At 41.2% G+C, this 25264-nt stretch overlaps 1 protein-coding gene across 1 annotated transcript in view; it reads right to left on the bottom strand.

The window, feature by feature from the left end:
* Positions 1–16881, bottom strand: part of TNPO3 (transportin 3) — a 39190-nt gene extending 22309 nt beyond the window's left edge. Inside the window, exon 1 of the mRNA XM_074193733.1 lies at positions 16362–16881. Within this exon, the coding sequence (XP_074049834.1) occupies positions 16362–16481 (120 nt within the window). The 5' untranslated portion in view covers positions 16482–16881. The remainder of the gene's footprint in view (positions 1–16361) is intronic.
* Between the last annotated feature and the right edge of the window lie 8383 nt (positions 16882–25264).

Here is a 25264-nt window from a genome sequence, read left to right as displayed (position 1 = left end):
AGTAGTAATGGCAGATTGCTATCCCTCACTGTTTCTACTTCTGGGCAGACTTAATCAGAGAAACACAGATTTTGGACTAAAAAAAAGAACTTGGGTCATCTACTTCAACCTGTTCATAACTGAGATGAGGAAAAGGAGGCCCAAAGAGTTGCTTCCCCAAAGTCACACAAGAATTAAGAGATAATTCCAGAGGTCTTTTGACTCCACATCCAAGGCTTTCTACTGTCTACCTTCACAAACACAGAAAAACAAATTGCTCTTGCCACTAAATTAATGAAACTATAAGTAAAAAATAAACCAACTCTTTTTTTAAGGTTTTTGGGGGTTTTTTGCAAGACAAATGGGATTAAGTGGATTGCCCAAGGCCACACAGCTAGGTCATTATTGTCTGAGGCCTGATTTGAACTCAAGTACTCTTGACTCCAGGGCCAGTGCTCTATCCACTGTACCATCTTAAACCACCCTAAACCAACTTTAGATAAACTAATTCATTAAACTAGTATTGTTCTCTTTTCCCTTGTACTAAAGCTACTTTTAAAAAATAGGAATTCTTGGGGGCAGAGCCAAGATGGCGACAAGAAGGGATCCAGTCTTAGGAGCTCTCTGATAAAATTCATCAGCTAAGAACTCTAACTAAACTTTCAAGAGACAGAACCCACAAAGGGTCCCAGTGAGGCAGTTCTCCTACTCAAGGTAACCTGGAAAAGAGCAGAAAGGCTCTACTCCCCAGGGTCGGAGGGGTGGCCCGCCAGAGGGGTGGCCCACCAGAGCGAAAGAACTTCAGCCTCCCGGAGGCAGCCCCAGGGCGCTGGGAGTCTCAGCTCACAGCAGCGGGGGAGTCTACTGAGCTGCACCCCGAGGAGCACCGGGCACAAAGTGGGGGAACAGCGGGGGACCTCTGCCAGAGTGGAGCCCAGCCCTCAGGGCACACAGCAAGCAGCATGGTCTTTCCCCAGACCTGATCCAGGACACAGAAGCAGGCTGAGCTGGTAAGCAGCTCAGGGCATGAGCCCATTGAGCTGAGGGAGGGGAGTGAAGAGAGAGAGACTGCCCAGCTCTGTCCTCTGCCCCTGGAACAGGACTCTGGGGCTCTGACCACATTCAGATCCTGATCACAGTCTAGGCCCCCCCCATAGAACAGCAGAGCACCCCCCCACCTCAGCCCCATGGCAGAGGGGGGCACTTATGGTCATTCACAGACCAGGAGGGAAGACAGAGCCTCACACACTGAGACCCTTGTGGGAGTGTCCCAAAAGCTCAAGAAACACCCCAAACCAGGCCCAGGCTGGGAAAATGAGCAAGCAGAGAAACAAAAAAGAAGACTATTGAGAAATATTTTGCAAATGAGCCCAAGAAGGACCAAAATACTCAGTCTGAAGATGAGGAAGCACAAGCTCCTGCATCTAAAGACTCCAAGAAAAACAGAAATTGGGCTCAGGCTATGACAGAGCTCAAAAAAGACTTTGAAAATCAAATGAGGGAGTTGGAAGAAAAACTGGGAAAAGAAAGGAGAGAGATGCAGGAAAACCATGAAAATGAAGTCAGCAGCTTAGTCAAGGAAATCCAAAAAAATGCTGAAGAAAATAGCATGCTAAAAACCAGCTTAGGTCAAATGGATAAAGCAGTTCAAAAAGTTATTGAGGAGAAGAATGCTTTAAAAAGCAAAATTGGCCAGAAGGAAAAGGAGATAAGAAAACTCTCTGAGGAGAATAAATTCTTCAGACAAAGAATAGAATTCAGGGAGATTGATGAATTTACCAGAAATCAGGAATCAATACTTCAAAACCAAAAAAAATGAAAAATTAGAAGAAAATGTGAAATATCTCATTGAAAAAACAACTGATATGGAAAACAGACTTAGGAAAGATAATTTAAAAATTATTGGAATACCTGAAAGTCATGATCAGGAAAAGAGCCTTGACATCATTTTCAAAGAATTACTACAGGAAAATTGCCCTGATATTCTAGAAGCAGAGGGCAAAATAGAAATGGAGAGAATCCACTGATCCCCCCCGAGAAAGAGATCCCAAAAAACCAACCCCTAAGAATATTATAGCCAAGTTCCAGAACTCCCAAGTCAAAGAGAAAATATTACAAGCAGCCAGAAGGACACAGTTCAAATATCCTGGAGCTGCAGTCAGGATCACACAGGACTTAGCAGCAGCTACATTGGAAGCTAGGGCTTGGAATATAATATACCGGAAGGCAAAAGAGCTTAGAATGCAGCCAAGAATGAACTACCCAGCAAGGCTGAATGTCCTCTTCCTGGGAAAAAGATGGACTTTCAATTGAAGCAGGGGAATTTCAAAGGTTCCTTTTGGAATGGCCAGAGCTGAACAGAAGATTTGATCTTCAGATACAGGACTCAGGTGAAGCATGGAGAGTGGAGGAGAGGGGGGAAATATGAGGGACTTAATGAGGATGAACTGCATGTATAGAAAAATGATACTGATAATATTCATATGAACCATCTCAGTTAATAGAGCAGGTAGAGGGAGCTTTTATAGTTGAAGCACAGGAGAAAGCTGAATTCGAAGATAAAATATGGGGTAAAAATGGAGTCAATAGAAAAAAAAGGGAAATGGAATGGGAGAAAGAAAAAGGAGAGGAGAAATAGTCCAAGATATTTCACATAAGATTTTTTTTTATTACAATGAGCTATTGCAATGATATGCAAGGGGGGAGGTAAGGGGGAATGAGGGAAACTTTGTTCTCATCAGAGATGGCTAGGAGAGGAAACAGCAAATATACTCAATGGGGTATAGACATCTGGAGTAAGTAGGAGGGGGGAGCAGGGGGAAGGGGTGGGGATGTGAATAAAGGAGGAGAGGATGGACCATGGGGGGAGAGTGGCCAGATAGAACACATTTTCTTTCTTACTTCTTGCAAGGGGGCTGGGAATGGAAGGCCTACCCAGGACCACAGAGCCAGGTGGATTCTGGGCCTAAGGGGTGGTATGGAAGCTCATGGCTTCTTGGCCCCAGGACCAGGGATCTGTCTGCTGTGCCACTCAGCGACCCTACAGCAGAGTCATAGTGAAAGGAGAGAGAAAATAAGAGTACAGGGTAGTGGAGAAATAAGAAAGGAGGGAGGTGTGATCAGCAATGGCAACATTGGAAAATATGGAAATGACTTTTGTGATGGACTTATCATAAAGAATGTGATCCACCCACAACAGAGTTTTTTGGTGTTGCAACAAAGACTCAAGCACATTTTTTGTTATTATTATTTGGGGGAGGGTGCAGGGCAAGTGGGGCTGGATGGCCTGCCTGGGGCTGCACAGCATGGTGATCTTTGGGTGTCTGGGGCTGGATTTGGACCCAGGTGCTCCTGGCTCAAGGGCCAATGCTCTGTCTGCCACCCAGCCACCCCTACTATTATTACTATTTTATTTTATTTTGGGTCTTTTTTTTTCTTTCTTTTTTTTTGGTTTTTGCAGGGCAGTGGGGATCGGGTGGCTTGCATGTCACATGGCTGGGTGATTGTTGGGTTTAAGAGGCTGGATATGTGGCTCCAGGGCTGGTACTTCGTCCATTGTGCCACCTGGCCATACCTACAATTATTACTATTATTATTTTTTATTAATTTTTTTCTCTCCCCTTTACTTTTTTTCGCCCAAACAAGTCTATCTATATTCATGGGAGGAGGGGTATTTTGTTTACTTGTAAACAAGAATATTTTATTAATGTAAAACATTTGTACAAAAACAAAAAAAAATAGGAATTCTTTATGAGGAAAGAAGAAAGCACTAACACTTCATCGGACTTTAGAGCCACAGAAGGAAACTGCAGCTCCCACATTTCAAAGGGGCTGCAACAAGAGAACATTTTCCACTTAATCACCCAATTCCAACTTCATATTTCACAAAAGCAGTAAAGAAACCTGAGGTACAGCAAAGGTCTTCTCCCACGACTCTGTGACAGGCTATACAATAGAAATCTTTCACTAAAGGCTTGGTTTAAGTTCCTTTACTGTGGTCACAATAGATACAAAAAGCGTTCTTTTTACCCCTTTAAGTAGGGGGCGGCTAGGTGGCGCAGTGGATAGAGCACTGGCCCTGGAGTTAGGAGTACCTGAGTTCAAATCCGGTCTCAAACACTTAATAATTACCTAGCTGTGTGGCCTTGGGCAAGCCACTTAACCCCATTGCCTTGCAAAAAAAAAAAAAATGCTAAATTATCTGAGCTTTCAGGAGGTCATAATCTTTTTTGCTAGGGGAAGATTTTGCCTTAATATTGATGACTGTTGACTGATCTAGGGTGGTGATTGCAATATGACAACAATGAAGTTTGCCCCATGAATTGCCTACTCCTTTCACTTGAACACAGAAGAAGCCCATGTAGGGTTACTAATTAGGGCATCTGCCCAATTAGATGGTGCAGTAGATAGAGCACCAGATCAGGAGGACCTAAGTTCAAATATGGTCTCGAAACTTGGTCTGTACTAGCTGTGTGATCTTGGGCAAGTTACTTAACTGCCTCACATTGCAGGCCCATCTCTACTCGTCTTGATTCATATGTGGCCATTGGATCAAGATGCCTCGGGAAGAGAAAGTGAGGCTGGTGACTTAGCATAGGACCCCCCAATCACTGAAATCTAATTCAGATGCATGTCATGGCATGGTCTTCTTGGAGAACAAGGGACAAATATCACTAATTGACTTAATTTCAATATTAGAATATCTCAAGAGTTTAGGGAGGCCCAAGAACAGGGAAATAAACAGAGACAGCAAGTGGGTAAAGCAAGCAGAACATACCATATTTACCAATTAAATCTGCCCTTTTATATAGGTGCAGTATGTGATTGAACTAAACAATTACATCAAAGATCACTTTATACAGGTCACATAACAGATATAATAATGAAAAAGTTTAAAATATTGTGAGAATTACCTGCCTTTACTCTATCATTTTAGCACTGCCTCTGTATTGTGAGAATTAACAAAATGTGAAAGAGAAAAGATTACATATTATTGGAAAAATGTCCCCAGTAGACTTGCTCAAAGCAAGGTTGCCATAAAAATTCAATTTGTAAAAAACAAAACAAAAAACTTGCTTGTTCTTCTCAAAGAGGGCTACAGCAACAGGGAGGTGATGCCACGAGAAGAATATCAACTGGGATTTAAGAAAGGGGGTGCTGTGCAAAGTTTTCAGGTTTACTTTTTCCTCCAGAGACATCTGGGTCCAATGTCCAAACATGAATCAGGATGAATGGAGATGGCCTTGCATACTGTGAGAGACCTTGGACTTTATAAGACTGACTGAAGCAATTCCCCTATTTACAGATTAAGGTTAAGTAAAAAAGGAGGCTGAGAATAATCTTTTACCCAATCCAAAAAAGAAAATCAATCTGGGAGACCCTCAGGGTTTGTGGTCAACACAGAAACAAAGTTATTTACATTCACTAAACCTAATCAGGGTCCAAAAAAAGTTTAAAAAAAAAAAACCATAACATCTCAGAAGCATACAAAGCAGTCTAATAAAACAAGGTAAGCCTTTGTCATGCTCCTAAGAACTAGTAATTTCTTCTATAGAATGCAAGAATAATGAAGAAAAACAGCACATGTGACTTTCAGACATCTCCAGTTTAATTAAGTATAATAACATGATCTCAAGCTAGGAAAATTAAAATTAGCCAAATCAGGAAAAAAAATTCAAGAGACAAGTAAAGGAGGGGTGGCTAGGTGGCGCAGTGGATAAAGCACCGGCCCTGGAATCAGGAGTACCTGAGTTCAAATTCAGTCTCAGACACTTAATAATTACCTAGCTGTGTGGCCTTGGGCAAGCTACTTAACCCCATTTGCCTTGCAAAAACCTAAGAGACAAGCAAAGGAAAAACAAATTTAAGTTACTTGAAAGTGAAAAAGTAATCTTTTAAAGTTGGTCATTTTCTTGCTAACCCTTACATTTGTACCACCATGACAAGAGTGAGTTCACAAGGAAACTGACAGTCCTGCCAAAACAGATTGATTTTAATGACAGCATTTTGGATGGTTGCAAAGATTTTTGACAGTGAAGGGAGACTGATGAGATTTTTTTTAATGCTATCAATCTGAGGTATTCATAAAGTGATCAACAAAACTAAAAATATTTGTTCCAAAGTAGTTCATACTGTAAGAAAGTCTGAAACTCAGAAACCACATAAAACTGAAGTGAAGAGGTTCAATATACACTGCTGAGTGAATCACAAGATGAAAAGGTAAAGAATTCAGAGAAAAAACCCCACAGACTCCAAGAAGCAAGGTTCAAATTAAGATAATATGGATACCCCAGTAGAGAAAAACAAACTTTTCTGGAAGGAAAATGGTTCATTTACTTAAGCAGGACAACCGACTTTCATTTTAGCAGCATTTAATTACTTGCACTGAGTATAAAAAATATATTCACAAGAAATCTTACCTAATTCTGAACTCATAATTTTAAATAACAAATAATAAACAAATAAGCAAACATGGTTTTACAAACAGTCTAAGCCCTGAAAGGTCAGACAATTACAAACCAAGTAGAAATAAGAAACTATACATACCCTTTGATCCAACAATACCACTTATCCATCTGTATCCCAGAGAAATCATTTAAAAAAATAATTAAAATAAAAATACTTAAAGCAACCTTTTTTTGTGGTGTCAAAGAATTGGAAATTAAGCAGATGTTCATCAATTAGGGAATAGCTAAGTAAGCTGCCATATATGAATGTGATGGAATACTATTACTCTATAAAAAATGGTAAGATAGATACATTCCAGAAAAGCATGGAAAGACTTCCCTGAATTAATGCTGAGTGAAGTAAGCATAAACAGGAGTATACTGTACCCAATTACTCTACCCATTAACAACAACATTGTGGGATGATCAATATAATGAACTTAGTTAGCAGTGAGCAAAGACAATTCTAAAAGACATGCAATGGAAAATGCCATCCACATCCAGAGAAAGAACCACGGAGTATGAATGCAGATCAAAGCATACATACTATTGTCATTTTTTAATTACTTTTCCTTTCTAATGTTTTTTTCCTTTTGTTCTAAATCTTCTTTCACAGCATGAGTAATATGGAAATATGTGTAATATGATTGTGCATTTTTAACCTGCATCAGATTGCTTGCTATCATGGCGGAGAGAAAAACAGCTTTATGAAAATGAATATCGAAAACTACTATCTTTACATATAATTGAAAAAACAAGTATTTGTTGACTCGACTTTTTTGCTCTAAATTAGCCCTAGCTGGTAGAAAAGGGAATCTCAATCCAGATCTCACACAACCCCTAAAAGTTGTATGTTCCACACAAGGAGCCATATCCTTCAAGGCAAGTATATGGACTAAACCCATATCTACTCAAAAAAAAAAAAAACAACCACATGAAATTGTTGTTTTCCCCCAATTGTTTTGATTCTTCTTTCACAACATGACTAATATGGAAATGTTTAACATAGTTATATGGGAATAACCTATATTAGATTACTCTCTGTTGTCAAGTGGATGGGGAAGGAAAGGGAAAAAATGTGGAACTCAAAAACTTTATAAAAAATGTTGAAAACTATTTTTGCATGTATTTGGAAAAATAAATTTATTTTTAAAAAACAACTACATTAAATTACATAAGCAACTCTGCTTTAAAATAGGAAATGCATAGCCTGAATCCTTTTCATAATGTAAACTGACACTTTTGGGTCTAGCAAACTAGTCAGAATCATCTAAGAGTATCCCTCTTAACCATTTATCCTCCACTTAAACAGAATAATTTTTGGAGGTATATACCAGAAGATCCATGACTGTTCTAAAATTCTCTGTTTCTGCAATTCTATGAGTGTGGATTTCATTAATAATCTGAGTTTTTGGAAAATAAGACAGTTAAAGCAAAAATTTTTTCAAATTTGCAAGGCCATCTGGAATTATAATTTAATACACTGAGCAATATATTCAAATTCAAAATCAAGATTTCATATCTACTTTCCAGAACAGAGACCACAAGCACTAACCATATGATGTATAGGGAATCAGTCAAAATAAGCTCTGCAATAAACATATTAGCCTAAAAATCTTCAATGGCAAAGTTCAGATAAAAGATCCTGTAAAATCAAAATGATCAAATGAGTGTAATAATCAAGAGTAAGGCAGATAACAACACAACTTTCATATTGCACATTTTATAGCTTATAAATCTCTCATCTCTCAAAAAATCTTTTGGATTTTTCAGACTGCCTTCTGTGGCGGGGGGGCAGATGGAAGCAAGATTGGGGGAAAAATTGTAAAATTCAAAAAACAATAAAAAAATATACCCTGCAGACCAACTCAAGACTCTTTAGTGCAGCACAAATCAGATTAAGATGTAATTGGGAAATATTTAACAAAATGAATAAAAATACAACAGAACATAGAAAAAAAATCTTGTGAAATAAAGTTGAAAAAGACACTAGTTGAGCTTTAAAGCTAATCCAATAGTTATGAATAAATAATCTATATCAGGATTACTTGCTGTCAAGGGTAGGAGGAGAGAAGGGAGAAAAATGTGGAATTCAAAATCTTACAAAATAATGAATGTTGAAAACTATCTTTGCATATAATCAGAAAAAAAAAGAAAAAAACCTAATGCAAACTAGAGTCTATAACTCTCCTAGAAAGAGGAATCATGTTGGTGTTATATTATTAGGAATAGAGGATCACAGATTTAGAGCTAGAAAGAATTTTCTAGATCATCTAGTACTCAGGTGTCAAACATGCACAAAGCAATACTCTTGAGTGCCATCTCAGATTATGGAACTAGGAAATATTTAAACAATTAAAAACATGAATAACATTACCATGTAGTTTTCTAAGTCTCTAGAACTCACAGAAATCCTTAAGTACAGATTATGGCCCCATTTCTATTTGAGTTTGATATCCCTGATCTAAGTCCAGAATACCTCTGATTTTGAAGGTAGAACCTAGGTTCAATTGACTTGCCCAAGGTCACAAAGGCTATAAGCAGAAGACAGAAATTGTACCCCCAAGTCCTCTAATTTGAAATCCAGCAGAAAAATTATTTTTTTCTGAAATCCAGATAATTTTCTGCAACACTAGTCAATTAATTTTAGCAGCACTGTAAAGCACCCACAAGCAGACTATACTATACTAATCACTTTTTAATTGCAATCAACCTCTAACTATTAATTGCTGAAAAGGGGGGCGGAGCCAAGAAGGGGTCCAGTCTTAGGTGCTCTCTGATAAAACTTGAAACTAAGGACTCTAACTAAACTTTCGAGAGACAGGACCCACAGAGGGACCCAGAGAGGCAGTTCTCCTACTCAAGGTAAAGAAAAAAAAGAAAAGAGCAGAAAGGCTCTGCTCCCCAGGGTCGGCGGGGCGGCCCACCAGAGCGAAAGCATTTCAGCCTCCTGGAGGCAGCCCCAGGGCACTGGGAGCCACGGCTCACAGCAGCGGGGGAGTCTCCGGAGCTACACCCCGGGGAGCACTGGCACAAAGTGGGGGAACAGCAGGGACCTCTGCCAGAGTGAGCACATGAAGCCCAACCCTCAGGGCACACAGCAAGCAGAGTGGCCAAGGCAGTCCAGATCCAGGAAACAGAAGCAGGCGGAGCCCACAAGCAGGAGCCCCCAGGGCATGAGCCCATTGAATCTAGGGAGGGGAGTGAAGAGAGAGAGAGACTGCCCAGCTCTGTCCTCTGCCCCTGGAACAGGACTCTGGGGCTCTGACCACATTCAGATCCTGATCACAGTCTAGGCCCCCCCCATAGAACAGCAGAGCACCCCCCCACCTCAGCCCCATGGCAGAGGGGGGCACATATGGTCATTCACAGACCAGGAGGGAGGACAGAGCCTCACACACTGAGACCCTTGTGGGAGTGTCCCAAAAGCTCAAGAAACACCCCAAACCAGGCCCAGGCTGGGAAAATGAGCAAGCAGAGAAACAAAAAAGAAGACTATTGAGAAATATTTTGCAAATGAGCCCAAGGACCAAAATACTCAGTCTGAAGATGAGGAAGCACAAGCTCCTGCATCTAAAGACTCCAAGAAAAACAGAAATTGGGCTCAGGCTATGACAGAGCTCAAAAAAGACTTTGAAAATCAAATGAGGGAGTTGGAAGAAAAACTGGGAAAAGAAAGGAGAGAGATGCAGGAAAACCATGAAAATGAAGTCAGCAGCTTAGTCAAGGAAATCCAAAAAAATGCTGAAAAAAATAGCATGCTAAAAACCAGCTTAGGTCAAATGGATAAAACAGTTCAAAAAGTTATTGAGGAGAAGAATGCTTTAAAAAGCAAAATTGGCCAGATGGAAAAAGAGATAAGAAATCTCTGAGGAGAACAAATCCTTCAGACAAAGAATAGAATTCAGGGAGATTGATGAATTTAACAGAAATCAGGAATCAATACTTCAAAACCAAAAAAATGAAAAATTAGAAGAAAATGTGAAATATCTCATTGAAAAAACAACTGATATGGAAAACAGACTTAGGAAAGATAATTTAAAAATTACTGGAATACCTGAAAGTCATGATCAGGAAAAGAACCTTGACATCATTTTCAAAGAATTACGACAGGAAAATTGCCCAGATATTCTAGAAGCAGAGGGCAAAATAGAAATGGAGAGAATCCACAGATCCTACAGAGAAAGAGATCCCAAAAAACCAACCCCTAGGAATATTATAGCCAAGTTCCAGAACTCCCAAGTCAAAGAGAAAATATTACAAGCAGCCAGAAGGACACAGTTCAAATATCCTGGAGCTGAAGTCAGGATCACACAGGACTTAGCAGCAGCTACATTGGAAGCTCGTAGGGCTTGGAATATAATATACCGGAAGGCAAAAGAGCTTAGAATGCAGCCAAGAATGAACTACCCAGCAAGGCTGAATGTCCTCTTCCTGGGAAAAAGATGGACTTTCAATGAACCAGGGGAATTTCAAATGTTCCTTTTGGAATGGCCAGAGCTGAATAGAAGGTTTGATCTTCAGATACAGGACTCAGGTGAAGCATGGAGAGTGGAGGAGAGGGGGGAAAATATGAGGGACTTAATGATGATGAACAGCATGTATTCCTGCATAGAAAAATGACACTGATAATACTCATATGAACCTTCTCAGTTAACAGAGCAGGTAGAGGGAGCTTTTATAGTTGAAGCACAGGAGAAAGCTGAATTCGAAGTAAAATATGGTGTAAAACTGGAGTCAATAGAAAAAAAGGGAAATGTAATGGGAGAAAGAAAAAGGAGAGGGGGAATAGGCCAAGATATTTCATATAATAAGTTTTTTTTCTTTATTACAATGAGCTATTGCAATGATATGCAAGGGGGGAGGCAAGGGGGAATGAGGGAACCTTTGCTCTCATCAGAGGTGGCTAGGAGAGGAAACAGCATATATACTCAATGGGGTATAGACAACTGGAGTTAAGAAGGAGAGGAGTGACAGGGGGAAGGGGGGGATGTGAGTGATGGAGGAGAGGATGGACCATGGGGGGACAGTGGTCAGATATAACACATTTTCTTTTTTACTTCTTGCAAGGGGCTGGGATTGGAAGGCCTGTCCAGGACCATGGGACCAGGTGGAGGCTGGGCCTAAGGGGTGGTATGTGGGCTCGGGGCCTCTGTCTGCTGGGCCACTCAGAGACCCTACAGCAGAGTCAGAGTGAAAGGAGAGAGAAAATATAGTACATGGTAGTGGAGAAATAAGAAAAGAGGGAGTTGCGATCAGCAATGGCAACGTTGGAAAAACATGAAAGCAACTTTTGCGATGGACTTACCATAAGGAATGAGATCCACCCATGACAGAGTTGTTGGTGTTGGAGGAAAGACTGAAGCACAATTTTTATTACTGTTGTTTGGGGGAGGGTGCAGGGCAAATGGGGCTGGGTAGCCTGCCTGGGGCCACATAGCAGGATGATCTTTGGGTATCTGAGGCCGGATTTGGACCCGGGTGCTCCTGGCTCAAGGGCCAATGCTTTGTCTGCCACCCAGCCACCCCTACTATGATTGCCATTTTATTTTATTTTGGGTCTTTTTTTTTCTTCTTTTTGGTTTTTGCAGGACAGTGGGGATCGGGTGGCTTGCATGTCACAGGGCTGGGTGATTGTTGGGTCTATGGGGCTGGATGTGGGCTTGGGTGCTCGTGGCTCCAGGGCTGGTGCTTCATCCATTGAGCCACCTGGCCATACTTACAATTATTACTATTTTTTTATTTTAATTTTTTTCTCTCCCCTTTACTTTATCGCCCCAGCAATTCTATACAAGTCTATATTCATGGGGGAGGGGTATTTTGTTTACTCTTAAACAGGAATATTTTATTAATGTAAACGGAACATTTGTACAAAATGAGAATTAAAAAAAATTTTAAAAAAGGAACAGGGAGCCTAGGTGGCACAGTGGATAGAGCACCGGCCTTGGAATCAGGAGGACCTGAGTTCAAATCTTGCCTCAGACATTTAATAATTACCTAGCTGTACAGCCTTGGGCAAGCCACTTAACCCCATTGCCTTGCAAAAAACTTAAAAACAAAACAAAACAAAATTTAAAAAAATTAAAAAAAATTGTTGAATAAAATCCAAGGGACCACAATCATAGCAGTATGTAAGTTATTTTTATAAACTTTCATACAGTTGAATAATTAACAATATCACAAATATTGCTTTTCATTTTTCTGATTTCCCATAAATGCAGATGACAAAAAAAATGACTAGCTATTACAATAATCTTAATTTAAAATAGGAACAGATAGATGTGAAGATCTGGAACAGCAATGTCTATTTTTGACTAGAAATACAAAAATACTCATTGAGTCCATAGAAGTCCATCAGTAATCAATAAAACCATCATCCCTTGTCCAGAGCCCCAGCTATGGAGATGAATATTTACCTAACTTTCACTTATTTTCCTCATCTATAAAATAAGAAAGTTGAGTTTGATACTCATATAAAAATCAACACTTACTGTAAAAAATTCCAATTTTTTCCTAGCTCTAAATGTGTTTTAAACTAGTCTAAACTGCTATAATTCAAAAGAAATTTTAGAAGGATATGGTTTTTATCCCTCCTGTTATTAGGTTGTAAATTTCTGGAAAGCAAGGACTCGCCATATGCAAGGGCAAGGACAGAATAAGCACTTAATTCTCTAGCATCTCCCTCAACCTAGGCACTGTCCTAACATGCTTTTTTTTTTTTTTTTTTTTTTAGGTTTTTGCAAGGCCACACAGCTAGGTAATTATTAAGTGTCCAAGGACAGATTTGAACTCAGGTATTCCTGACTCCAGGGCCAGTGCTCTATTCACTGTGCCACCTAGCCGACCCACCTACATGCTTTTTACAAACATGAGTCTCACAAAATCTCAACAGACAAGTGCTAATGTTATCTCTATTTGACAGATGAATAACTGAGGCAAACAGAGCTGAAGTGATTTGCTCTAAATCTGGGGCCAGATTTGAACTCAGGAAGATGAGTCTTCCTAACTCTAGGCTATTCTCCCATGGGTCATCATCTGCCCTGATGGCACAGGGGAGCACTGGATTCAGGATGGGAGTTGAATCTAGCCTCAAATACTTGCCACGTACTAGCTGTGTGACCTTGGGCAAGTCACTTAACCCTGATTGCCTCATATAAAGGATCATCTCCAGTCCTCCAGATTCAGATCTGGCCACTGGATCCAGTTGACTCTGGAGGAGAAAGTGAGATTGGTGACTTAGCACAGTCCCCCTTCACTCAAATACAATTCATGTGCTTGTCATGGCATCATCTCCCTGATGCAATGACTCATTCATATATGCAAAGCTTTTATTCAGATCTTCCTAAACTGGTTTATCAATAAAGAAATACTCCTCTTCGGTAAGTCTTGCACTTTCCAAGTCTGTCTTGTTTGGTCCCATGTAAAACCCCTCCTGTAGTTCACATCCTTGACTCTTTCCCCAGTTCTATTGCAACCTTATCTTTCTCTCTCTCTCCCATCTTCCAAATTTCTCCACTTTGTAATCTGCGTACTCCTTAGAGTTGCCAAAATGATATTCATGAAGCACAATCTGGCCATTCTCCTGCTTAAAAAGTTCCAGTGACTCATTATTACTTCTCAAATCAAATGTGAACCTGGAAGCCCTTTGCTTAGAAGGTTCTACCCTACCTTTTCAAATGGATTCCATTCTTTTCTCACATTTTGTCCACTGAAATCAGCTCACTTTCAGTTCTCTCACTCACAACATTCCACCTCCTATCACTATGACTCTTCACAAGGTCCAAACCTCCTCACTCCAACTAGCCTCTGATAATGCTGTCTTCCTTCTTAGCTCAGTTCAAGTGCCACTTCCAAAGAGAAGCCTTTCTCCATTTCCTAAAACTGCCCACAGGCATAATGCCACCACTACCCGGTGTTTATTTCATGTGTATTTTTAATTTTTCTTCTCCAAAAAACTGCAAACTCCTTGAAGGCAATGACACCCCTTTTTTCTTTTTTGATGCTACATCTTCATCTTAGAGCACTATGCCTGGAACATGGTGGGCTGATCAATAAGTGCTTATTGGTAGATTGACAGCAATAAGACCCTCAAATAAATGTCTAGTCTGTAGGCAAATCACCAAGTCAAACCAAAGACTGAAATGGCAGAAGGAGAGAGAACCCTGATGTTTCAGAAGAACTTCAGAGAAACAGGAATTCCAAAGAGGAAAAGTACTAGGGTACATGTGCTTCGACCTGCCTCTTTTGTTATGGGGAAAAAAAAATTCCCACAAATCTAGGCCAAATCAATTATCATTGTCCCAAGGTTATCTGAGCTCATCGGCTGCCATGGTGCATAGTTAGAGCAACCATATTGACTCTTATTCCAAAGAATAGGCTAATAGATTTCTATCTATAAAAATACACTTCCCTCCTTTCTTTAAATTACTGTATTCAACAATTTAGTTGGTTTTTCCCATAATTCCAATGAAGTGGTGCTTTTTCATCCAAATGCTTTTCCCTGAAGTCTGAGTTAACTGAGTAGGATTAGGATGACTCCTTCCCATCATATTTTAACAGTCTTGCCATAACAGGTTTGTTAGGTAGGACTGCTATCAAAACCAGCCCCCAAACTTCCCTTCCTTTAGAAAATTTCCAAGATATCAACTCTACCTATTAAATGAAAAATGTCTGTGGCAGGTTATTTTTGAGAATGGAGGGGAAACAGATGACTGTTATTTGTAACATAAAGAAAGCATGCCATTGCAAAATGTGTTGAACTGTATCCAAACTGTACTACTTACAGATGATTAAATATTGCTTCATAACAATCTTGTCAAGAAGAGCAATTGGCACAAATCTCTGGGATTACAATTGTACAGTCAGTAACACAGATTGTGAGGGGAAAAAAGTCTGTTCTATAAAAGAAAGTTTCTTCGTGAATCGGATCTATTGCAGCAACACTAAGCTCTCTGCTCCAGAAAAGTACTTATATTAGAAGCAAGCTTGAGTTTCATTATATAACCCTAAAATAACTTGGAAAACACCTTGAGAAAGACTCTTTAAATTAACAAATCATCTTTCCTGTTCTAACCAAGCACATTTCCCTACTGTAAAAAAAAAAGATGATTTTCATGTATCTCACACAAACAAACCAAGGCTGTAAACACAAAGCACAACAAAAAGGCTTTCATACCACAGAAGCTGGTCGTGTTGCGATGATCAAATAATGATATCCAGCTTATAAGAATTTCTCATTACCGGAAATCAGGCAAAATAAGACAAAAAAAACAACACCCGCTCTATTTTAATTGCAAAGCTGCAGGTGTCCAACATATAAGGAATATGCACTGAGGGCTCAAAGAAGTTAATTTTAAAGGGCAGAGCAGCAAAACCCTAACCAAAAAAAAAACGGGGGGAGGGAAAGATTGTAAATCAAATTGAGAGATTGATTTGTGCAAATAAAATTCAAAGCCCTTTAAATTTCAAAGCACGTTCGTATTTGTTTAGAAGGAAATCCCGGCTCTAGGTAATCCGAGTCAGGAGGATTATTGAAAAGTTTTTGGGGAAAAGATGCGAAAGTTGAAAGGGAGAGAGGAGAGGACGAGGGGCCGGGGGAGGAGAGGGGGCGAGGGGCCGGGGAAGGAGAGGGGACGAGGGGCCGGGGGAGGGGGACGAGGGGCCGGGGGAGGGGACGAGGGGCCGGGGAAGGAGAGGGGACGAGAGCCCGGGGAGAGGGGGCTCGGCACCGGGCGCAGTGATGAGGTGACAGAGGGAGGCCTGGGGCTACCGAGGGGCGCGGGCAGCAGCGCGGGGCGGCGCGGCAGGGCCAGGCCCGGAGGCGCGGGCGGCCGTCGCGCCCCGCCCCGCCCCGCAGCCGCGGCTCCTCCCCTCGGGCCCCACGAGGCCCCGGCCCAGGCCCCCCAGGGCCGCCCCCCGCGGCGGGGCCCCGCTCACCGATCGCTGCAGCTCCCCGAGCCAAAAGGAGGCGCGCTCCTTGCCGCTGGGGTCCGGGTCGTGGTAGAGCGCTTGCACAGCCTGGTACACCAGCTGCAAACTGGGCTTCGAGCCTTCCATGGCGCCGGCTCCCGCCCTCCGCGCCGGGGCCTCCGGCTGCTCGGGCTGGGCTCCTCCTCACTGCCTCGGCCACGGCCGCTCCCTGGCCAGCGCCATCGCCTCCGCCTCCGCCTCCGCCTCCGCCTCCTCCTCGGCCGTTACCGGGGCGGGGGGTGTCCCGCGCAGGCCGCCCCCCTGGAAACAGCGGCCCGGTGGCGTTCGGGTTCCCTCTCTCTTCCGTGCCCGCGGCCCGCGGCCGGCTTCAGCATCGGGCCGCCCCCGGGCCAGCCAGAGAGCCCGCGCGTCCCCGGCTCCGCGCTGTCGCCCGCGCCCCCAGCCCCGGGAGCCTCCAGCCCCGGCCGGCTCCGGCAAAGCCCAGCGCCTCGCAGCGGGCGGACCGCGCTACCCGGACCGGAAGCGGCGCCCCCGGTGCCATAGCGCACTTCCGCCGGGGCCGCGGCGAACCAGGCTCCCCGCCTTTCGGGGACGACTCGTCCCGGAAGTGACCCTCCCCGCGCGGCGTGAAAGGCGGCCGCGCCTTCTGCCATTGAACTCCCGCGGCGCCACGAGCATCCCCGGGAATCCGACGGAGGCCTCGACTCGTCCCGACCTTCCGAGGGGCGGCCGCGCTGCTTCCACGTGGGCCCCCCCCGCCCCCCGCTCTCACACTCGTAATCTCTCCTTTATGACTCTCAAAACACGTCTCCGACCTAAGGTCTCCATGCGAGCGCCACCCTCCTGCCCAGGGCACGCGAGCGGGTCGGAACCGGCGCTGGCTGCTTTCTGAGGCGCCTGCCGCCCCCCAGTGCCATGCCCCTGCCAGCCCCGCTCTGTGCGCGCCCAGCCCGGACAAAGCCCTTGGGGGGCTGCAGCCCCCTTCACCCGCTGAAAGGGGCACGGGGCAGTGGTGGACTGGGGGGGAGCGCCTCACTTCATTTCTATCCGCTGCATCATGGAGATAACAATAGGACCAGGACTGGCACGAGGATCAAATGAGACTCTGCTTGTACAAAAGGGTGGCAGCCTGCCTGATGGGGCTGTGTGCTTGCTACCTATTATTAGTTACCACACACGTCCACTCTGTGAATTCCTTGTTTCCAAATCAGCCCTGGCCAAGGGGACAATTCCCTTCCACGTGGTGCAATGGAAAGAGCCCTGGATGTGCAATCCTTTCCGCCTCCTACCCCTGAGATGCTGGCCTCCTGAGCTCAGTTTTCTGTTCTGCAAAAGGAGGAATTTGGACTAGAAAACCTCTAAAGACCGTTCTGTCTACCACGACTTCTTTACTCCACTGGCTCTGTACTATAAGAATTGATAAAGGCTGATGCAACACTTGGTAATTGTGTATATGTGTGCTTTCCTTCCACAAATTGAAAGCTTGTGTGTTCTGCAATAATTAGTTACAAATCTTCCACATAATATACAGCAGTGTTCTGCTCCACAATGCATAAGGAGGATTTCTACCTTCTCTGGAACATGGGCACACAGTAAGGCTACTAAGAGTGAAAACATGAAAAGGAAACATCAACTGTTTCGCATATCTTCTATAGCAGACCTACCTCTCCAGTCATGACTGACAGAAGTAAGAATATAAGATTGTCATTGAGCCTATTATGCCCATTTTTGGTTTTTAAAAATTCCAAAGAGCACACTATAGCCCTCTCCTCTAATATGTCTCCTAAGCATAAATTATACAAAACAACAGAAATGACTTCACTATCCTCTAAGGATCAGTATCAAAGATAGAACAGGAAGATGTGTGCATGCCAAAGATTCACAAGTCTGTTGGACTGTGGCCCACTTAAAGGTGGTGTAGTGGATGGAATAATGGACTTGGAGTCAAGAAGCCCTGAATTCAAATATGTCTTCAGACACTAACCCCTGGGCAAGTCACTTAAACTTTCTCAACCTTAAGTTTCCTCTATAAAATGAAGATTTTAACAGTCATCTCACAGGGTTGCTGTGAAAATCAAATTGAAATTGAAACGCCTCTCAGCCTTTGTGTTTCCAGATGAAGACTCATAATTTTTTGAACTGTCTTCATAAAGAAGCTTCTTGATTTTTTCAACTGTCTTCATTTTGGCCTCTTTAGTATACCTTCTCTAGTTTGAGTATGACTTAAAATGAAGTTACAACAGCTGTATGACATCTCACTGGGTTGTTGTGAAAATCAAATGTAGTAAGATACAAAACACTTTTACAAACCTTAAAGTGTCACATAAATACTAGAAGTCATTTCAAATAGAAGAGCATTTGACTAATTCTGTGGCAGTTAGGTGGTGCAGTGAATAGAGAGAGACTTGGAGTTTAGGCCTTTCTCACCTCCCTGAATCAGTGTGGTGAATTCTTCATAAAACAACCTACATAGATCCTTAAGACCTTCTTTCCTGAAGCCCCTTTTCCCATCTTCATAAGTCTCCCCCTCCCTGAAGACCATTTTCCCCAGCTCCAACCCCTAATCCCCATTTCTCCCTCTTCAGTTACACTTCTGTTTAAATAATACAATATTTACCATAAAATTAGAGAACTTTCTTCAAATATAGAATTTTATCTTGAAATGAGCCTACTAGTGTGTTGCCACCAGGCCTGGGTATAGAACTCCTCTCAGACTCTTTCCAGCTTATTGTTTTTCCTCCCATATCTCTTTAACTGCATATTTTATTGGTAGCAATATGTGAACTTTCTTTTGTTTGTTCAAAGTAGTTTTAATTGGTATTTACTGCTTAGCTCTAGGATTTGATGAATGCAACTGTTAAGTCCATCTCTGGGTAAAATTTAAATTGAAACCCCTCCTCAGCCTTTGTCTTTCCAGATAAAGATTCATAATTTTTTGAACTGTCCTCATAAAGAAGCTTCTTGATAATTTTGGCTTCTTCAGTATACCTTCTCTAGTTTGAGTATGACTTAAAATGAAGCTACAACAGTTGTTATAAATTATAGTTTTGGTGTCATAAAACCTTGATTCAAATCTAATCTCTGATACTTACCCCTCATGTGACCTTGGGCAAGTAACTTCTCCCTGGGCCTTGAATTATTCACCTATAAAGAAAAGCAGTTTAAGGATGGTCCCTTAATATTCTTACAGCCCTACAATCAGTTTACAATGAATATTTCTGTATCACAGCTCATCAAAACTCATTATTTTAATATTACAGATTATTTCCCCCCTTGACCACATTGAAGTTTGTCTGACACATTTCTACTTATTCATATTACCTCAAAAGATTTTGTAGTTTATCCCTCTGTGTTTGAAATGTCACTCTCTGAAAGATATTATATAGCTATAAAGATACAAAAAGTTTTGCCCTTTCTTTGGACCCCTTTTAATACTGAATTAAACTAACTTCTGTTAAATTCCTCTAAAAAAACAAATTAGGACCATAGTGTTGTATTTTGATTAGAGCCTAAGAAGCTGGGAAAGGGAGTAAACAAATGTAAGAATAAGAGTGAGGAGTTAAATCACCTATCCCACCTTAATTTAAGTAAGGACTAAGATTCTACAACACTGACAATTTTATTAGATGAGGTCATATCTTGTTTGAATCAGAAGTATGAACAAAAGCTTGACATATCTAATCAATCAAAGATTTATATCAAGGGTTCTTAATTTCAATGCTATGGACCCCTATGGCAATCTGTGAAGCCTATGGAGACTAGATAAATGTTTTTAAATGAATAAAATAAAATATATGGGCTTACAAAAGATTAATTATATTGCAATAAAGTTGGGTTTCTCTCCCAGCCAAGTTCACGGAATTCCCTGAAATATTTGGATATTTGAATAATAAGCCCTTGAACACCATTGTGGAATGAAATTGAGGAAGGTATATTCCAAATGGTTAAAGCACCTAAAGACATACTAGGAAGCTTATCTAAAACTAAGTCCTAGTTCAGAACCCAAAAATTTGAGCAAATGATGATCCAGGAGAGGAGGAGTTCCAAGTCAAACTCCCAACAAGGAGTTCTTGGGGTGAGGATCTAACCCTGGGTCTTGATTTCTTCTCCTAATTTAACCTAAAGAGAACTTCATGAATTTTGAAGGTCCAAGGATTTGGACTTTTTCCATCAGCATCCTTAGCAACATCCCCAGGATTGGAGCAACTAATGGCAATATGTAAAAGGAGACAAGAATGGATTGGAACATGATGACAAAAGGCAGATTCAAGGATCCTTGGTACCTAGAAATAAAGCAACAAAATGATCAAGGGAAACTTAATTAGCATCCCCACGAAGGGAGAAAAGGATTTCCAACATTTAGGAGCTGTGAGTTACCTCTTTGCCACATGTACTTTCCAAAGATCAAGTCCATTTCCCTCTGAACTCCCTTTGTGTGAGAGTGCGCCAAACACTTTTTGGGGAAAACATTTTGCATCAACTATTCTTACCATATTATCTTAGTAAATTTTGTTGTTGAGGCCTTTCAGTCACATCCAACTCTTTGTAACCCCATTTGGAGTTTTCTTGGCAAAGATACTGGAGTGGTTTGCCATTTCCTTTCCAGCTCCCAGGGTCACACTCTTTCTAAAAGCTAATTAAGTCTGACTGAATAATTGATATCAATTAATATTCATGAGGAGTAGAGAACACTTGGGTCTCCTGAGCTAACATTAGAAAGACTCACATTCTCAAGCTCTCAGATCTATCCCTACACTTTGGAGAAACTTTGGCACCTGACCAGTAAGCAAAAATGGATTTGGGAGTCTGAGAAGATTCTACATAAAGAGAGTAATGGATAATTCAAAAAGAGCAAAGAAAGGGGTAAAGAATCCATATTTATAAAAATATGTATATCATTTTGTTTCACAGTGGCAAAAAATTGGAAACAGGGAGGTACTCATCAATCGAGGAATGGCTAAATAAGTTATGGTATATGTATGAGATGAAATACTAATGTGCTGTAAGATGAGGGAGGGGATGGTTTCAGAGAAACCTGGGAATACTTATATAGATCAATACTTATTGATTGACACAGTACTGGGGATATAGAAGGCACTTGATAAATATTTATTGACTCAGTGACTGATGCAGAGTGAAATAAGCAGAACCAGAAGAATAATTTGCACATTGAAAGTGACCTTGAAAACAAAAACAACTTTGAAAGACTTTGAAAGTGGGATTAAACTCAAGGACCAAAGGACCAAGTGTCAGAGAACTCATGATGAAACATGCCACCTACCTCCTGAAGTGATGGCCTCAAAGTGCAGATTAAGGGTTTGTTTTTTTTTTTTGGGGGGGGGGGGTTGGACATAGTCAATACCTGAATCTGATTTGCTTGACCATACATGCTTGTAATAGGAGTTTGTTTTTCTTGCTTTCTCAAGTGGGGAGGGAGGTGAAAGTGATATAAGCAGATTTTCGTTTTTTAAAAGAATTTAATTTTTTTATAGAAAACAAAAAAGTGATATGCTGATTAAGATGATTACCAAATCAGAACATATTTGAATTGTCTGGAAGAAGGAGTGAATGACACGATAAAGTATGGAAATTCACATGTATTGCTGTCCCTGAGTCAGGAGAGAACCAAGAAAATGATGCATAAGTTTGTTTTTCATCTCTCTTGGAAAGAAACAAAATGTGCTACACCAGATAGTGATATTTAGTCAAAAAAGACCTTGACATAATGATTCACTAGACTGCAGAGACTTAGTAGAGAGTGACTGAATAGATCTAGATAGTAATGAGGAAACCAAAGAAGATATAAATTTAGGAGAGTGACTCAGCAGTCAAAAGAAGGTTGATTTTTCTAGGCAGTGCTGGATTAGAGCCTCTGACCAGATCTAGTAGGAGCTCGGGGATGGAGAAAGAGATAATATATCCAATGTTGGGCCTCTCTAGGCATGAAGAAAGTAGTTTTGTTTTGTTTTTAAAGAAAGAGCCAACATAAAGAAGCAAGGAGCCTAGAGAAACGAAGTGGCATAGAAGGAGATTCTCTGCTAACAGAGTTTCAATTATTATCTGAGCTTTCCCCAGTCTAATCTTTAGGACTGCTATTCACTCCCTTTCCAACTCAGTTGCTCTTCTTTTAGAAAACCTCTCTTTTGATGTATCTTTTTTCCCCCTTGGTCCAAACCTGTGATGTCATCATTTTAAGGTGCTCCCATATGCACTGAAGGAAATCTCTCTATAACTTAGGGTCTTACAATCATTAATAGAAAATAGAATCCTAAGACTAGAAGAGACTGGAGAGATCATCTCATCCAAAGTTCGAAGGATAAACTGATCAATTATCATGTGGGTTATGAATCAGTCTCCTGTGAGCTGGTGAGATGGTGATTCTGATGTTCTGTGGGTGGACTGATGAAATAACATTCCTGAGTCTGGAAAGCCGAGGACCAGACAAGACTCGATTTGGGGTTTTCTTGGCAAAGATACTGGAGTGGTTTTCCATTTCCTTCTTTGACTCATTTGACAGATGAGGATACTGAGGCAAACAGGGTTAAGTGACTTGCTCAGGGTCACACAGCAATTAAGTGTCTGAGTCTGGATTTGAACTGAGACCTTTCTTACTCCAGGCTCAGTATTCTATTCACTGTATCACCTAACAGTCCTGAAGAGGTTCTATAAGGGTATTCCTGTAATGAGTTTGCTGTAGTCCATTCACCCATATTTCCCCTCAGAGTTCTAAAGTATCCTAAAGGACTTGTGGGTTTTTCCCCACAATTGCTGTAGACTCAAGTCCCCACCATGGGGTTTCTTTCACATTGTTAGGGAGCTAGCTATTATTAGTACCTCAGTTCCATTAATCACATAACATCAAATATCTTCAACAAAAGGATATTTACTTCTTATTGCCAGAATCAATCTATAAACATTTCCCTTAATACATCTCCTGCCAATTTTCTCCCAGCCAGTTTAGTCTATTAGAGGGGTAGTGGGGAAGTAGAATCAACCCTTTTCAGTTCCTACATAGCACTAGTCCTCTCCTGACCCCAGGGCCAGTGCTCTGTGCCACTTGACTGCCCCACAGCACACATTTGAAGAGGGACAGTGAAAGGAGAGAGAAAATATAATAAATGGTAGTGGGGAGGAATGGTTGGAGGGAATTACAATCAGCAACAGCAACTGTGGAAAAATATGGAAGTAACTTCTCTGATGGACTTACGATAAAGAGACAGCTGATGGTATCAGAACACAGATTGAAGCACATTTTTTTCTCTCTTTCACTTCATTTCTTGTGAGGATTTTTATTTTTGTGGGGGGAGAAGGAGGATTATGTTTGCTCTTACAAGATTATTTTAGTAATGTGTAAATAAATAAAAATAAGGTCAGCTATGTGGCACAGTGGATACAGCACTGGCCCTGGAGTCAGTAGCACCTGAGTTCAAATCTGACCCCAGACACTTAATAATTACCTAGCTGTGTGGCCTTGGGCAAGCAACTTAACTCCATTGCCTTGTAAAAAAAAAACTAAAAAAAAAAAGCAGCAACTCTTCCAGAAGAGTTCTCAAATTGTGAATGATGCTGGGAGGTGAAGAAGAGGTGGAGAACATAAAACACAAAAGCCTACCAAAGATCCAGTTTTGCTCCTCCAGGTATCATTACTATTTGGCAACTCTTCAGCTGCTTTTCCTGACCTTTTTTTTTTAATTTAAGGCAATGGGGTCAAGTGACTTGCCCAAGGTCACCCAACTAGGCAATTATTAAATGTCTGAGGTGGGATTTGAACTCAGGTACTCCTGACTCCAGGGCTGGTGTTCTATCCACTGCACCACCTAGTTGCCCCTTTTCCTGACTTTTTGAACATTTCAAAATCATAGACTCTATCCCCTTCATTAGATACCATGAATGAAGGAATTACATAGATGCCTTAGAGTAACTGAAGCCTCTAGACCTTTTTGAATTCTTCTGCAACACATGGTTAGGCAACTGGAAACAATTATGTTATAACTATGCATACCAAGGTATTTTCCTTACATATCATCCTGATTCTCCTGGAAACAGGTTCTCCTCATTGAGATGCCATCCCAGATGTTCTGCAATGTAACATATCTCAATTCTTTCTCTTTTTTCCTCCTTCTGCTCCTTCTCTTCCTTCAATTTTGCCTTTTCCTTTTTTGTTTCTTTTTCTGTTCTGGGTCATTTCATCCCTTCTTGGTATCTTCTCCCCAAGGAAATGATACCTTGGGGTTTTCTAATTATGTAACTTCCAGCACAGACTTTTTTTTCATTGTGTACTTGATCTGGTCCAGCTGCTTTTTCCAAATTCATCTTTTTTTTTTCACACAAATTCATCTTCTTAAGGTCTATTTCCACATGGGTTTTTAAGTTGTCAAAATCCAATACCATTCCATGATGACAAGTGAAGAAAAACAATTGTTAGCGAAATGCCTATAGATTTACTCTACTTTGCTTCTTTAAATCTTTCATTCATTCATTTGTTGCTCCTTTTGATTTGTTCTATAAAGGATTTTAGACTTCGTTGTATCTCACACCAAACTTTCTTCAGATTGAATTTTGCTTTCCATTGCTTTCTCCTTTTACTATGAAGCGATAATGTTCATAATCTGCCAATTCCGATAATGTTTTACAAGAGTATACTATTATGATGTTTAAAAAGTTTGAGAAATATAATTTCTGAGTAATTAATCATTTTATTAATAAAAGAGATCAATGTCATTCTTGGATGCCAAAAACTCAAGGCAGTGGGTTCAAAGCTTTTATGCTCTTGGAAAAGCAGGTGTTCCAGAGAGTGGCAATCAACTTTGGTTAACATTTAATGATAGAATGAATTTTACAATGAGAAGTGGGCTTACTCCATTGAGGGACTGAAAGAGTGACATCATGTCTTTGTCTTAGACAAAGAG

This window comes from Macrotis lagotis, chromosome 7 (assembly GCF_037893015.1).
Source record: "Macrotis lagotis isolate mMagLag1 chromosome 7, bilby.v1.9.chrom.fasta, whole genome shotgun sequence".
Lineage (NCBI taxonomy): Eukaryota > Metazoa > Chordata > Mammalia > Peramelemorphia > Peramelidae > Macrotis > Macrotis lagotis.
This window is presented reverse-complemented; position numbering and strand designations above follow the sequence as displayed.